The 14,369-nt window shown below is 53.8% G+C and overlaps 6 protein-coding genes across 6 annotated transcripts; 4 read left to right on the top strand and 2 right to left on the bottom strand.

Annotated features, from left to right (window-relative positions):
• Window positions 1-1,574: 1,574 nt before the first annotated feature.
• On the top strand, window positions 1,575-3,010 carry HMPREF1541_07746 (uncharacterized protein; the record flags this gene model as incomplete). The annotated part of the gene is made up of 2 exons (XM_008722069.1): window positions 1,575-1,774; window positions 2,662-3,010. The coding sequence occupies 2 exons, from the start codon at window positions 1,575-1,577 to the stop codon at window positions 3,008-3,010; spliced, it is 549 nt and encodes a 182-aa protein (XP_008720291.1).
• Window positions 3,011-3,657: 647 nt separating this feature from the next.
• Window positions 3,658-5,449, top strand: HMPREF1541_07745 (uncharacterized protein; the record flags this gene model as incomplete). The annotated part of the gene is made up of 3 exons (XM_008722068.1): window positions 3,658-4,027; window positions 4,085-5,137; window positions 5,223-5,449. The coding sequence occupies 3 exons, from the start codon at window positions 3,658-3,660 to the stop codon at window positions 5,447-5,449; spliced, it is 1,650 nt and encodes a 549-aa protein (XP_008720290.1).
• A 373-nt stretch (window positions 5,450-5,822) lies between these two features.
• Window positions 5,823-7,481, top strand: HMPREF1541_07744 (uncharacterized protein; the record flags this gene model as incomplete). Its single annotated transcript, XM_008722067.1, has 4 exons — window positions 5,823-5,895; window positions 5,956-6,074; window positions 6,129-6,282; window positions 6,331-7,481. 4 exons carry the CDS (start codon window positions 5,823-5,825, stop codon window positions 7,479-7,481), a joined length of 1,497 nt encoding a protein of 498 aa, XP_008720289.1.
• Window positions 7,482-7,553: 72 nt separating this feature from the next.
• Window positions 7,554-7,928, top strand: HMPREF1541_07743 (uncharacterized protein; the record flags this gene model as incomplete). The annotated part of the gene is made up of 1 exon (XM_008722066.1): window positions 7,554-7,928. One exon carries the CDS (start codon window positions 7,554-7,556, stop codon window positions 7,926-7,928), a length of 375 nt encoding a protein of 124 aa, XP_008720288.1.
• A 274-nt stretch (window positions 7,929-8,202) lies between these two features.
• Window positions 8,203-9,258, bottom strand: HMPREF1541_07742 (uncharacterized protein; the record flags this gene model as incomplete). The annotated part of the gene is made up of 1 exon (XM_008722065.1): window positions 8,203-9,258. One exon carries the CDS (start codon window positions 9,256-9,258, stop codon window positions 8,203-8,205), a length of 1,056 nt encoding a protein of 351 aa, XP_008720287.1.
• A 1,013-nt stretch (window positions 9,259-10,271) lies between these two features.
• On the bottom strand, window positions 10,272-12,281 carry HMPREF1541_07741 (uncharacterized protein; the record flags this gene model as incomplete). The annotated part of the gene is made up of 1 exon (XM_008722064.1): window positions 10,272-12,281. The coding sequence occupies one exon, from the start codon at window positions 12,279-12,281 to the stop codon at window positions 10,272-10,274; it is 2,010 nt and encodes a 669-aa protein (XP_008720286.1).
• Between the last annotated feature and the right edge of the window lie 2,088 nt (window positions 12,282-14,369).

Below are 14,369 nucleotides of genomic sequence, written 5' to 3'. Positions count from 1 at the left end.
AGAACACAGCGAAAACATAGATTCATCAAAGGGGCAGGGACAGTCGAGAAGGATAGACTTACTCATGACATGGAGTGGGCGCGCCCGCCTACAGTGGACTGTACCTATAGACAGAAAAGGTCAGCAATGATCCCTCAGTCTAGCGGCGAAACGTGTAGTCTTCGATGATTGTCAGGCTAGCAGCAGTCAGTCGAGTCCATTATCGCTGAAGCATTAGCAACGTACCTCATTAAATCAGAATTTTCAGTGTTGATACGTTCATTTCCGAGCATTGCTCGGTTCAAACAGTGTGAATAATGTTCATCATGTAATGTCGAGAGTGAAGTAGGAGGAGTGTTACAGTACCTGCGGTGCACTGTCAGCAAGGTCAATAAGTATCCAGTAAAGTGGCAGTCGTAAGCAGGTCGAGCATGATCAGCTGACGAATTCTCAACAAGTGCTACAGGGACAGCAAGTCCACAGGAATTGTACGTCCCGCTTTTGACGGAAATGCTGCTCTGCGCACGATCTGTCCGCCCGTTCGTTCAAGTATTCTTCATATGGGAGACGAGGTTCGGTAGAGGGCAGAATTTACCTGGACAGCGAGTTAGCCAGTGCCTCCAGGGTCCGTGAAGAGGTATGTAAGCGTAGGAGTGGCTCAGACAAGGCTGAAACTTGAAGTAGACAGATTCGACATGGAAATTTAGTTCGAGGAATGCCATTGCGTGTCGCGGTATCATCATCGAATGGAGGTGCGGGAGATGGACTGTCATACCTTTGATAGTTGATGAAGCAGGACTTGAGGATCTGAAGAGCTAGTGATAAGTAGACTATACTTTCGGCGAGTCAGTATGAGTCTGATAGCAGCCTACATCGTTCGAGTGGTGGATATGGAGGGATCAGAGTAATTGTAGAGTTGATCCGCAGAGAGCAGAGCCCTCGGAGTTGGATTGTAAAGCTCATCTCGAAGGAGGGGGGTGGAGGGAGCTGCATCGACTTACACAAGACGCAGGTGCACAGAGCAGCTGCCATCAGGAGACACCGACACCGCCAAAGTACTGCGAAAGTCGTGTTGTTGAAGATGGTAAAAAGTTCGAGAGCGTGCTTTAGAATTTCCAGGTTGCTTGCGGAGCCAGCTCGCGTGCCAAGGTACTACGGTCACTCTTTTGAACCGCTAGCTTCAGCGGCCGCTGCTGTATCTTGCGCACGTATTACTCCAGTATCTTTGAAGCGGAAGGGTGTAAGCTACTATCCACGACGATATGCTGCCATTGTTTTACAAGGCGACTACTACATGTGGTATCCGAACATGGAAGACGCGGCCGATGTTTTACCCAGAAACCGGAGACCGCATCCGAGAAACGCAGCGCGCGAGGGGAGAGTGACGCGTGTTGGTGGGTGGTATAGTACCGTAGGTGGCTGCGCGGGGCACCCGAGACCTCTCCACTCGTCTCCTTTCTTCTCATCACTTGACATGACCCTCGTTTGAGAACTACTTCCTAGGTTGACCCCGTGGACTTGGACAGCAGTTGTTTCCTTGTCTCCCTCACTCGTTCTCGCGTATAACATCTCTTCCTTGTGTAGATGGACACGATATGGCGCGTTTCGTCGACCTCGAGGAGTCTGACGAAGATTCGTCCTGCAGTCCTGCCCAGGCCTACACACGCAAGGTTATAGCAGCTGCTCGCACGCCGTCTCAGCCTGCTCAAACAGAAAATCATGAGAGCAGGCCCGAGGTCAGCGACAACGACCACGCGAGCCGAGCCAGCTTCGCAGCGGCTCTGACTTGCTATCCGTACGCAGACACACATGCGACTCATTGTATACTAGGGTCGCAAGACCACCTGAAACCGCTGACCATTTACACAGTGTTGCCTTGTCTCTCTCATCACATCTCGATCTGAATGACTTGCACTCGCTCTCTCTTACCTCTCGCAGCGTACACCGCAGCGTATCTCAATACTGCAGCCGCCTCAAATCAAATTCCTTACGGTGCACGTTCGATGACCAACCTTTACTGTCTGACCTGCGAAAATCCGTCACTTCAGTAGATCTGACAGACTCTCGGAGCGACTCCCGTGACGCGGAAAACGAGATACACCTTTCACAGCCGGGTCAGCTCTCTTCAGCTTACAAAATCAGCGGCTGCGCAAGGGACTTGGTGACCGGGTGTCGGAAATGTGGCACAGTAGTCTGTCGGAACTGCGTTGCGAAAGCTCCCAGTGATCGATACCTCGGCGATCGCCATCGCAGGCTATGTCGAATATGCCTCGACGCCCCGCTATCCGCGCATTTGCAATTCTTGAAAGAGGACTTTGCCGTTCATGATCCGCCTCCGAAATCCAGTGCCAGCTCTGCCCGATCTACACGATCTTCGTCAGGGTCGTCGCAGGAAAACACAGCCTTGAGCAAGGACACAATGCTTAGTATAAGCACCACACACAATTTTACTTCACAAGCCTTCCTACGGACGCCATGCGTTTGTGCCACCCGAGGTGTCTACCTGTGTGGGACATGTGGACACAGCCTACGCGCCAATGACACGACTTACAAACGAGTTTGGACGTGGAGATCCCGTTACTCAACGCACATCGGTGGCGGGCTTGGGACAGGTTTGGGTGTAGGGGATCAGGGCCAGAAATGTGGTCGAGGTGATCATTGTCTGAGCACCTGCGCCAGCAGTGTCAGCTGGGTCGAGATCGACTGCTCGGATGGATCTCTGGTTGATCACTCAGACAATGAGATAATACCTGGAAGCAGAGTTGGTACTCCTACTGGAGACCGCCATGACAGCCCTAGTCCACCAAGTAACAAGCCCGGGTACCTTCAACAGGAGATCGAGGGCATTGGCGGCGTTGTTAAGAAAAAGGTCAAAAAGCGAGTCAAGGTTGGCGCAACGGTCTGGGAATACGATGATGAGAGAACTTCTGGCAAATACTTGGAGCGCGAGATCAGTGGTCGAGAACGGAGCTGGTGCGGATGGTGCGATCGAGTGTGCCTGGGAGAACACGATCGACAGGTACCTGCATAGGGCAATGCTCCAATGCAATCAATTCGATGGCTAATCTTTGCTACTGGTTCTGCGCTCTCGTTTTCACTGCTGAATCCGGCGCGTTCCTAGGTTCTTGAAGCACGTGGATTGAAGCGTGAGGCTGTCACAAAGCTCGGGATCTGCGATACTGCGTATGAAACGCCTCGGAGCAACGCTCGCACAAGCGTACAATTGGACGGGATAAGAATCCTTGCTACATTGCAATATCAGAGGGGTGGGCTAGCCATGCTCCGCAGAACCAATAAGAGGCGTCTACTGCCTGTTGACGGAAACGTTCATTGGCCAGAATCAAGAGTGTGGTCAGTGCTTCCTGCAAGGCGCCAGGCTAAACTACCCGTGTCCTGCTTTTCTGCAATCACACGACAAAGACTTGCATATCGGAGCGTCATCACTGACGGTCCAGGCCGCTGCGATGGCACCTAATCTTCGCCGCCGGAACTCTCGATCAAGAGTGCATCTAGATAGGGTTCAGCCGATCATGGATCCATATCCGTCATTGAGACGGCTTCGCGTGCAAGGACTGGATTCTAACTCCCCTCGGGCGTCCTGGTCGAGTTGCCAACATACCGGTCCGAGTGTCACACAAAGCACGACTTTCACACACAACGATACAATCCATCAAAGCAATGTCACCCCATGAAACATCAGACACAGTCAAAGGAGCACATGAAAATCTTCGCCATGATGATATTGCCGATCTTGAGCGCCTGGACTCGAAGAATGGCGTTGACAGTCCCCGACTTGTTTCCGACCCCGAGCTCGAAGGGTTGACACTGTACGAGAAGAAGGCGCTCCTTGTCAATCAGGAACTCGACCGGCAGGGCATGGGACGATACCAATGGATGATATTCCTCCTTTGCGGCTTCGGCTATTTTCTCGATCTGTTGTGGGCCCAGGCCTTTGGTTTGGTAGTGCCTCAGATGCAGTACGAGTTTGGTTTCTCAGACCCTGAGCTCGGAAACATCTTCGTCTGCTTTTCAGCTGGATTGACCGCTGGTGAGTAACCTTTGGAGATAACAACGCTTCTCTGTCAGTCTTGACTTACACATATAGGCGCCGCTTTCTGGGGCATCGTTGTTGACATTATCGGACGCTACTGGGCATTCAATTTCACGGTTCTCTTCTCCAGCATCTTCGGCTTGTTCATTGGGGTTTCCAATACCTACACTGCTGTCCTCATTCTTACAGCTTTTGTTGGAATCGGTGTCGGAGGGAATATCCCCATTGATACGACAATCACCTTGGAGTGCTTACCCCAGAATCGACGGTGGCTGTTGCCAACGCTTTCCATCTTTCAACCACTCGGCGTTGTCATCTGTAGCGCGATCGCATACGGCTTCATACCTAAGAATTCCTGTGGCCCAGATGACTCATGCGCGACAGTGGAAGCTGGCCAACGCTGCTGCCAGAAAGCCGACAATTGGGGCTGGCGGTACACGATGTTTACTCTCGGCGCCATCACCATGGGTGTGTTTCTCGCTCGATTCGTGATTTTCCGGTTCCAGGAAAGTGCCAAATGGCTACTCTACCGCGGCAGAGATGAAGAGGCTGTCAAGGTCCTCCAATACATTGCAAAGTACAACAAAAGGGAGTGCCATGTGTCTCTAGAGAGTTTTGAAGCTCTCCAGGACGATACCTCATCAGCCGGGACAGGCGACTCATCAAGGCCCGTGCTAGGATCTGGAGTGCTCCAGAAGGACGCGGCTATTAAAGATAAGCTTGTGCTCGAGCTCCAGCGCTACAAGTACCTCTTTTCGAGCTGGCAGATGGCTCGTTTCACGATTCTCGTATGGATTACTTACATGTGGGACTACTGGGGATTCAGCATTGCCGGATCGTTTCTGCCAACCATTCTGATACGAAAGGGAACCGATCTCGGCCTTACGACAGACGACACCTACCGCAGCTTCGTCTATATTTACCTGTTCGGAATACCCGGAGTTTTGCTGGGCACAACAATCTACAGGTGGCGCCAACTCTCGCTTCTATTATCTTCGGCGTTGTTCGGAGCCATGCTCTTCACATTCACTGCAGTCAACGATCAGCCAAGCTACATTGGTATCAACGGTCTGGTCTATTTCTTCCAGTCCATGTTCAATGCTATACGTAAGTCTATCTCTCTCGCCAGTGTTGGGGCGAAGTTGCTCTCGCACTGCCCACCCAATATGTCCAACTGGCTGACTGCATGTAGTGTACGGTTGGACGCCCGAGAGCTTCCCTGCACCAGTGAGAGGCACTGCCTGTGGTATGGCTAGCTTCTGGGGAAGGATCTTCTCCATCATCGCCCCGATTGCAGCCTCTCGAGTACTGGCGCACAGCGAGAATGGTGTATTGTATCTTGCTGGGGGTGGAGTCTGGATAGCGACGATCTGTATTGTCCTGATGCCGAGAAAGTATTTCGGTACTCAAAGCTACTAGCAAGAGCTATTAAAACGCAATAGCCATTCAAACACGAATAATACCGGCTTGAGGCGCCCACTTGTTGATTGCATTGACTGCCTGCTCATTCACTGCCTGAGATCCGGAGATAGCCGCCTGCGACGGACTTGGCAGACGTGTGTCGATCCCAGCGTGTCGGCGATGCAGTCGTCTCGGTTCACCACTGAACAGCGCCCACCACACCCACGCCTCTTATTAGAAACATTTCAGCTGAGTCACGTTGATATCTGACATCTATAAACTTTGTGCGATATTCCTGCGAAAACCTCTATGTGTTCCCAAACGCTCGCTTTCACCAGCAATCCCAGCCAGCTTAGCCTTGCAAGGACGAGAAAGCTGCAACCACGACACAATGGCACCGCTCAGTGTTGAGACGATGGAAACACTCCTGAACCTCAAGCGTAAGATCAGACGCGACAAAGACGGTAAGACCGCCTCCGAATACTCATGCTCGTGTCTGACACTGTTTTCTAACATCCTGCTAGCCGCCCCTACTCAACCGATCGTTGGCGCGACCAATCGATACAACAAGTTGCAACCAGGAGCAACTTACATACACGCAGGTGCTCTACCATACCCCCGCGGCCCAGAAGGCTACAAGAAAGTATAGTAACTTCACAACCTGATACGCGATCTACAACTGACACGGTTTTGCCAGACAATCGAGCACGCTGGTTACACTCGGAGCATTCTCGCACGTAATCCTATTCGACATAACGAATTCGGCGATGAAATAGAGGACGAGGATAGTGACCCCGAAGCAGATGCCGATGCGCAGGAAGAAAACCCTTACAGCGGGGTACATTTAGAAGGTAGGGCGAATCCAGTGAGATGAACCCCGTACTGACCACTAGCCACAGAACTGCTCGCCCCTCTCAGACACCCATCAGAATTGGCAACTCACCCTTCGCTATCTATACCATTCACCGATTCGGCTCTGCCAAATATGGTCAAGGAAACCGAGGAAAAGTTGCGCCATGAGCGCCAGATGTTAGCGAACGCTCAGCGGTTGCAAGAGAAGTTGATGGGTGATGAGTCTTGGATGCCTTCCGGTCGTGTCGAAACACCTGAAGACTGGGACTTGTTCGAGCCAAGAACGCGGGCAACTGAAATCAACGGGAAACGCAAGAGAGACGCAGCCGTGCCGGTGCAGAACGGGGATGCCAGCCATGGTCAGGCAGCCGGATCCAACAGGTCAATAGAAGCCCGAGAAACAGAAGCTACCAACGCAGATATCACCGAACCAGCCACCGCGGTGCAGAACCGCACGGAGTCCAGCGAAGAACATCCCACGGCCAACGACGTGGACATGCAAGACGCCGACCTACCCTCTGACAATGCTGTAAAACAACCAGGATTGGAGGGCGATACAGAAGACGCACAAGAGAAGGCTAAGATCAACGGTGACGCCGACGACATCGACTCCAGGAACGAGCCTACCACTGGTGATCCCGATGAAGATGGCAGTACTCCTGCCCCACCACCACGGCGCATAACACGCGCTTTGGCTGCCGAAAACACCACAGCCGACGATCGATCGCAGCGGTCCCCCTCGGCGCCCGTCTCCACGGTGTCCTCATCGCTCCTGCAACCCGACCCAGTGTACCTCCTACCTTCGGAGCTCAGCACATCCGCACGTTTTGCTGCTCTTCCCCTTGCTCTTGAGACTCCTGCCGACGAGCTCCTCGAAACCCGGCGCTTGCTTGGACACTACATCCAAAAACAACAAGAAACCATCCGTGGCTTCGAGTCTATTCTAGAAAAGCTGTACAGAGCGAAACATCTCCGCTCCAAAGTATGGGAGGCTTGCAAGGCTGAAGGACATGTAGGCGAGTGGAGCGATGGCGAAGATTGGATCGATGCAGAGAGCTGGGGAGAGAAGGAGGAAGACCTGAAGAAGGGCCGTGATGAAGACGAAGCGCCCGAAGGTCAGGCTGAAGAGGAAGCTCCGACCAGGGTGCAGAGAGGGGCGAAGGGAAAGAGAAGGCGAGGCAGAGGCGAGAAGGAGTAGAACTCCAGCGAGGAACAGGCTTCATTGAGAATGCAGTATCTTACACTGCAGGACAACAGACCCAAACCGACAATGTTTGCACACAGCCCAGCACAGCCAGGGCCTTCGCCCGAGTCGAAACTCTCAGCCAAGTTGGAACCGAGTAGTCTCCAACCAGGGACACGCAGGCAATGGGGCCGCACTGCCCCCACTGAGGGCGTGCACTTCTCGACAGCGCCTCATCCGGGCGCAGACCGAGCTGCTGAGGCTGTTGACGATGATGGCCACATCGATCGAGCCCGAGCCGAGGAAAAAGTGAAAGATGAACTTCAAGATGAGCATGAGAGCCAGAGCCAGAGCCAGAGCCAGAGCGATACTGAGGAACAGCGGATGACCCTCTACGATGAGATGAATGCCATCGCTGCGCGCGCTCGTGAAGAAGCTCGCGCTGGAGAACGTGGTGCTTGACGCTCTGCCAGTGATCGTGGCAGGAGCTGTACCAGTAGGGCGGGAGGGAGGGACCAGACGCATCACTGTGTTTTGTATACCCGGCTGTTTGCACCCAGAACAGAGTCCTCCAAGCCTGACCATCGATTGTAGAAGATGGAATCGAGCCACCAAGAGGAGATTTATCCTTTCATGCAACCCCATCGTCATCATTTGCTTGTTTACCCTTTTCGCGCCGAACGCCTCGCTCTCGTGTGCCCACCGTGATGCATACCTCCCTTCCTCAGCCAGACAATCAGCGGACCGGGCCCACATCAACCTTGACGTTGCCTCCCTCCACGACGGGCGTGCCCTGCAGCCTCGCCATCGCAGCCTGCAACGCCCGCGCACGCGCCGCTCCAGCGGCGTTCTCAGACTGCCCACCACCACCCGCTTCGTCCTCGGCGCCCACCTGGTTGGTAACATTGCCGGCCTCGACGGCCTCCACGTCCTCCATCATCTGCGCACGCACCGCCATGCCGTCATCGTCCTCCTGATCCTCGATGTACAGCTGCTGGGCCTGGCCGACGACATTGCCCTGTGGATCCGCGACGTTGACGTTGCCGATGCCCGCGTCGGCGAGGCGGGCGCGCATGTTACGGCGCTCGTCATCCTGCCAGCGCGCGAGCGAGGCGGCGAAGTGGACCTTGAAGCCGAAGATCTTGGGCTCGAAGCGGCGACGGGACTTGGCGGGGATGAGGGCCGGGTAGACCTGCAGCAGGGTGTTGTGGAAGGAGGTGCCGAAGTAGGCGCCGTCGATGGCGGCGTGGCGCGAGGATTTGGGGTTGTAGAGGTCTTCGCAGCGGGCGCAGTAGAGCTTCACGGGCCGCTTGCCGGGGTTGTCGTCCTGGCCGCAGGGGAGGAGCGGTTGGCCTTCGCACATGACGCGGGGACAGCGGCCGAAGTCGTATTTCTTGTACTTGTCAACCATCTTGGCGAGGCCGCGCGTGGTGGTGATGTAGCGAGCGTGGACTAGGCCGTAGAGGTGTCGGGCGGACTTTTCGATCGTCTCGCGCATGTCATCTTCGCAGTCGAGATCGAAGACGTCGGTGATGAGATCGAGAGCGTGTTGGTAATAGTGGACCTCGACGTTGAGGCCAGTAAGGTTGAAGCGGTCGGTCAAGTACTCTTCGTCAATCTCGCAGAAGTACTCGTTACCGCGTGAGGAGATGAACTGCAACGAAAGGGTGTTAGCATGGGTACGAAGTAGAACAGAAACAATTGTGCGGAGCCACTTGGAGGTGGCAAGGTCCTCCCCGTCGACGCCATGGTGCGTCTCCAAAACACTCTCTGCATCTGACTTGACACGCATTTGTCTCTTTGGTCAAACATCGCAGCGGCAACTGCTCTCCACGGGTCCCGTCGAGTCCCGTGTCCAGGACACCCGTGCGTACATCAACCGTTCTCAACAGCGGGGCAATCAGCCAGTCCAAAATCTGATCGATTCTTCAAGGAACACTGAGTCGAACTGATCCGGTGATCGAGAACAGAGACACTCGACACGTTGCATGGTAGCATGTCCAAGCCATAGATCCGCACCAGAACCTTTGGTAAACACGCCATACACCGCAAGGACAGGCAATCCGTGCAGAGCAATCCGTCGATCAACACAGCCGTCCAGAGCCGCCAGACATGGCCAAAAGTTCAGGAGACGTGCTATGAGGCTGTTTACTTACCCAGTCGCGCCAGTAGCTGGTGTAGTCGCTGTCAGTCTCGGACTGAAAGTCGTCCATCATGGTTGAGGCTGCGGGGTCCCCCACGTAGATGAAAATGGGAAAGCCTAGTAAGAGAGTTTTGAACAAGGCTAAGCGCACTTGCTGGAGACTGGTTGGGAACCCAAAAGAATGTGTGCGAGGTTGAGATGGGCGCGGGACGTCTTTGTACTGAATGAAAGATGACAAGAAGCCTAGATTACTACAGATTACAGAACTCGAGGGCGGAGCGGAGATCCTTGGCCGGATCGGTGTTACTTTGTTCCGGGGTTCGCTTGAACAGAACCCTAGTATCAGGCGGGAGGACATCTTACATCGTCAAAGACTTACATAATGGTTTGGACGGACCTATAGCAGGCTTTAAGAAGAATGCATGCACCATACCAGCAGGCAAGTTTGGATATGCACGACCCGCATCTATGTGTATGATTTAAACATATCTAGTAGCGTGATACTGAATCGTAAGAACGGACAAGCAGCACCACCTCTATACAACCTGCCACCCATTCCTGAAAAGATGAAACTGCTCCTAGCTCGATAATAGGCGATTGTGTCTCATATAGCCCTCTACGGACAACTTTCTGAAACCCATGCGAGGGGATTCGGCCTCGTACTAGGGTCTATTGGATCCTGAAGATTGGCTAGGTCCGTTGGATGCTCCGCTACCAGAGTTTATGAGGTCAGCACTGAGAGCGCCCTGGCGGTTTCTGCTGGATCTCGACAGAGAGCCCATTCTCTCTGGATTGGTCTTCGATCGGGCACGGATAGGCTCCTTTGCTTTGCTTTTCATAGAGGATATCGGTTTGCGAGGTACGTTAAGTGCTCGGGCTCCCAAATCACGCAGTGGCCCGGTTGGGCGCATCGGAAATGGCTCGGAGTCGGCGGCCACGTTTCTCCAACTCTGATACGTTGGCTGCTCCTGCAACTGTCCCGAATCATTGCCAGCGCTCATCTTGCGTTGACCTAGACTGGATTGGCGCTGGAGCTTCAGTTCCCTCTGCTGATTGATCATCTTTCGTTCATGTTCGCTGAGCATGACCTTCTTGGGTGATTCCGAAGGTAACTCAAACTCGGATTCCGAGAAGCCCAAGCCGGAGGTCGATACTTGCAGCCGCGGCAGCCTTGGGCCGGCCTGAGTTGCAGAAGTTCCTGGTCGCTCTTCTTGCTGCTTGTAGAGCAGATGGCAATGATAGCAGCTTGCATGGTGCTTGCTGTGATGATGTGTGGCTGACGTGACGCTGGGGCGTCCTGATTTATTCTCTTTCATTTCTGCATGAGAAAGACCCCGGCCGTGGAAGCGCCGGGGAGAGTTATCCAGCTCTTGTGTCAGCAGGCTAACATCATTGGATGCCAACACGGACTCGGCTCGCGATTGCTCCAATGACTGACGTCGAGGGGCGGCGAACGCTTGACCTTGGTGATACTGTTGATAGTGTTCTTGGCTTAGAGGGAGCGTGCGAGACCTCTTAGCTTCGATCGAGGCTGCGACTTGCGCCAAAGAATTCGGTAAAATGTCGAGTGAGTTGATGTGAATAAGCGTGACCGGCAGCTGCACGGTGCAGGACTTGAACATGGATACCGAAACTACGACATTGATGAAGTAGCGAACCTCGAAATAGCGCCCAGTACTAATCGTAACATGGCCTCGAGGTATTTCCAAAGGGGAAGTTCGTACTTCAGATGAGTGGGGAATCACTCCAGCCCAGTCTTTGTTCTTCTTGATGGTCGTCGTGTTGACCACTTCGGTGTCGCTCCTTTTCGGCAGGCGAAGATGACTTGCGCTCTTCTCTACTGTTCCTGCCGCAGCATGAGTGTACCACAGAGTAGTCTTCTCCAGCTGAACCTCAATTTTCTTGATTGTCCGAGATGATTGGTTAATGATATGGACATCAACAAAGATGACGGATCCATTGACCCAAGTCTGGCGGTGTAAGCCAGCAGTGACTCGTACCGTCTGGATATCTGGCGACTGAGATACGGTGAGAGAGTCTGTAGCCAGGAGAGGGCTAGGAAGGCTTGACAATGCCTTCTCCGGATCATGAACCGTAAGCATCTGGATGTTCCAGCTCTGCCTCACGATCATGTGTTTGTCTCCAACGGCAATTTGTGCTGTTGGGCAGACGACGTATCGTATGCAGGCTTGTTTCGACGTGTAGGGCGGCGGGCCAAGGTTGAGTGGTAAATTGATGCAGAAGGGCACGGTTGCAGACGCTGGTTTCATTACCCAACCAAGCTCAGATTTGTACTTGGGAGAACGGCTGTCGATGAGAGAATTCGGCGGTGGATGATCTTCGCTGAAAAGGTCTATTCCCAGGGCCAGGAAAGCCCATCTCCGGCCATCGTTGATCTCTTCCACACCAATGATATCGACCGACAGTCTTGAAATTGAGACGGGCTTGAGCCTCTTCCTTGATACCAGAATCGCGTCATCAACAGTCAAAGAAATATGTCCCTCGACTGTACCCCCTCCAACAAAGAGGGGCGAGGGGAGATATACGCCCAGCTCGAGTCGGTCGCTCTTGACATTTGCCTTGTCGAGCAGATCCATTGGTGGTATTGTCCGAATCACAGTGTGCAAAGGAGATGGACGCATGGCGTCCGAGCTCTGAATGGACCGGTCCATTGCCAAGCGGACTGGAGAGTTCGATCTCCCTCGATTAGGAACTGTTCGAGACCGGGACGACGGCCGTGGCAGGTTCCATTTCGGCACCTCTTGTAAGCTGGGCTTTCGCGAAGGTACACCACTATGTGAGAAGATGCTGACGGAAGAGCGTCTCTTCGGTACATCGCGCCACGGGAGACTCATTGCACTGGCTGCACGGTTGTTGAGACCAACAAATGAGGCTTTCTGACCTGCCGGCTTCTTGACTGAAATGGCATTTTCCGAGGCGGAACTCTCGTCATACTGCTGGACAGGCGTGCTTGGAAGCTCTTTGGCACCATCGACGGATGCCGTACGCTCTTTCGTGCTGGCTGCGGCCTTGGATGAATCGGATACTTCTCTAATATCGGACAGATGTTGGATATGATGCCTGCGCAGCTCGGATGCTGCGTCACTAGCTGCTATGTTGTGGTCGGAGCGAGGCAGACTAGTGTCTTTCCCTTTATGAGCAAAGTCGCGTCTGGGAAAGAGGGAGCGCTTCGAAGCACCTGTATGCCAATTAGATCATGATCCCGTACTGAGGAAGCGTTGCTGTACCGCTACGGTCCATTTGGACACTGCTCACGGCATTTGCACGTGTTTTAGGTCTGTGAACGGTGGAATAGCTGCTAGTAGAAGATGTAACCAAAAATCTGGCCTACGCGAGACAGTCATGTGGTCCAACACGGGAGAAAGAAATGCGCAATGAAGCTGTTGAGGGGCAAGAGGCTTCATTGTCAGTCAATTGCGATCGGGGTGCAATTACACATTCGCGGCTGCCGCAAGAGGCAGGCTCTTTGCACCTACCTTCTCGAAGCCATTTTGAGATTCGCAGCATCGCGGCAAGCGCACTTTGCACTTTCGATGACTAGAAAGGACTCCGGTGTCTGCGTCGCGCCTTCCTAGCGGAAAGAGCACATAGCGCGGCGACTTGAAACGGGTGTGATGTGGGAGAGAACCTCGGAACTTCAGCGTGTACGGCAGTGCAGGCTCTCCGAGCTCATCACGACATTGTGGCCCAGTATTGCACCTGCTCCGTACGTGGCACACCCGAAGGGTTTGCACCCGGCGAGCTCCGGGTAGGCTGGGCTCTGCTGGCGGTAGCCTTCTCAGCTCCCCAACCGACGCATTGGCTTGGCACTGGTTTGCGAGTGCAAAAGTCAAGACCTCGCTATCGCCAACATGATGCATCCAAGGCCCCCCGGTTCGGGCCTCTCGTGAGCGGATTCTCGCTTGTGGTAGGCATACGATAGGCCACCCAAGGCTCAGTGGCTCCGAGGAGAAAGGTCGACGGTGGAGAGCTCACCTGACCTCTCTGGTCAAGGCTTGATGTTGGATCAGCCTTGATTAGTGCCTCAGTAGTGCACCGAGCCATGCCCATTCAGGCTGCTGTATCCTTGGAGCTCGTTGTCCTGTGTCTTGCGATTGGTTCCCGCATTTTGGGCCTGGAGATGATGAAAATTTTTCCCACGTGTCGGATGCACCCTTGAGAGCTTTGTCGAGCGATCTTTGCTCACCTGTGACTTGTCCCCCAAATTTTCGTGTTTTTTTCGCTTCGGTGAACCATCAGGACCACCCTGCGTGAGTGGCTGTGGACGTGGCCTCACTGCTCAGTGCCAGCATCCTCGGTTTCCGGGGTCCCGGATGCAGAATTTTCACCCTCCTCGAATGTTTCGTGCCCGCCCTCTGTCAAGAGCTGCCTGAAGAGGATTGGGATCTGCCTGACCGCTTCACCTCTCCGGGCGCTTCAGGCATCTCCATGTCGAGGTCGCATCATTTGCAAGTCGGTGCGGGGGTTCGTCACTCGCGCTCACACCCAAGTCCGAAACCCTCCCTCTGCCAGTGTTGGACCTGGAAGTTTGAGTGAGGGAAGAACAATCCCATCTGCAGGAGGGTTTCATCTCTAATAACCCTGCTCGAATCCGCCACCCTCCCTTGCCCCCAATATTGCTGCAAAATTTTCTTAGCTCATACCATTACCTCACAGCTATCTTTCTCCGCCTCATCCATTGCTTCTCTCATCCTTATCTCTAATTCTTGCTGTCACCCATTATCAACCATTACCCTTAG

Source organism: Cyphellophora europaea, assembly GCF_000365145.1.
Source record: "Cyphellophora europaea CBS 101466 unplaced genomic scaffold supercont1.7, whole genome shotgun sequence".
In the NCBI taxonomy this organism is placed as follows: Eukaryota; Fungi; Ascomycota; class Eurotiomycetes; order Chaetothyriales; family Cyphellophoraceae; genus Cyphellophora; species Cyphellophora europaea.
The sequence above is the reverse complement of the archived record's forward strand: the minus strand, read 5'-3'. Positions and strand labels throughout refer to the sequence as shown.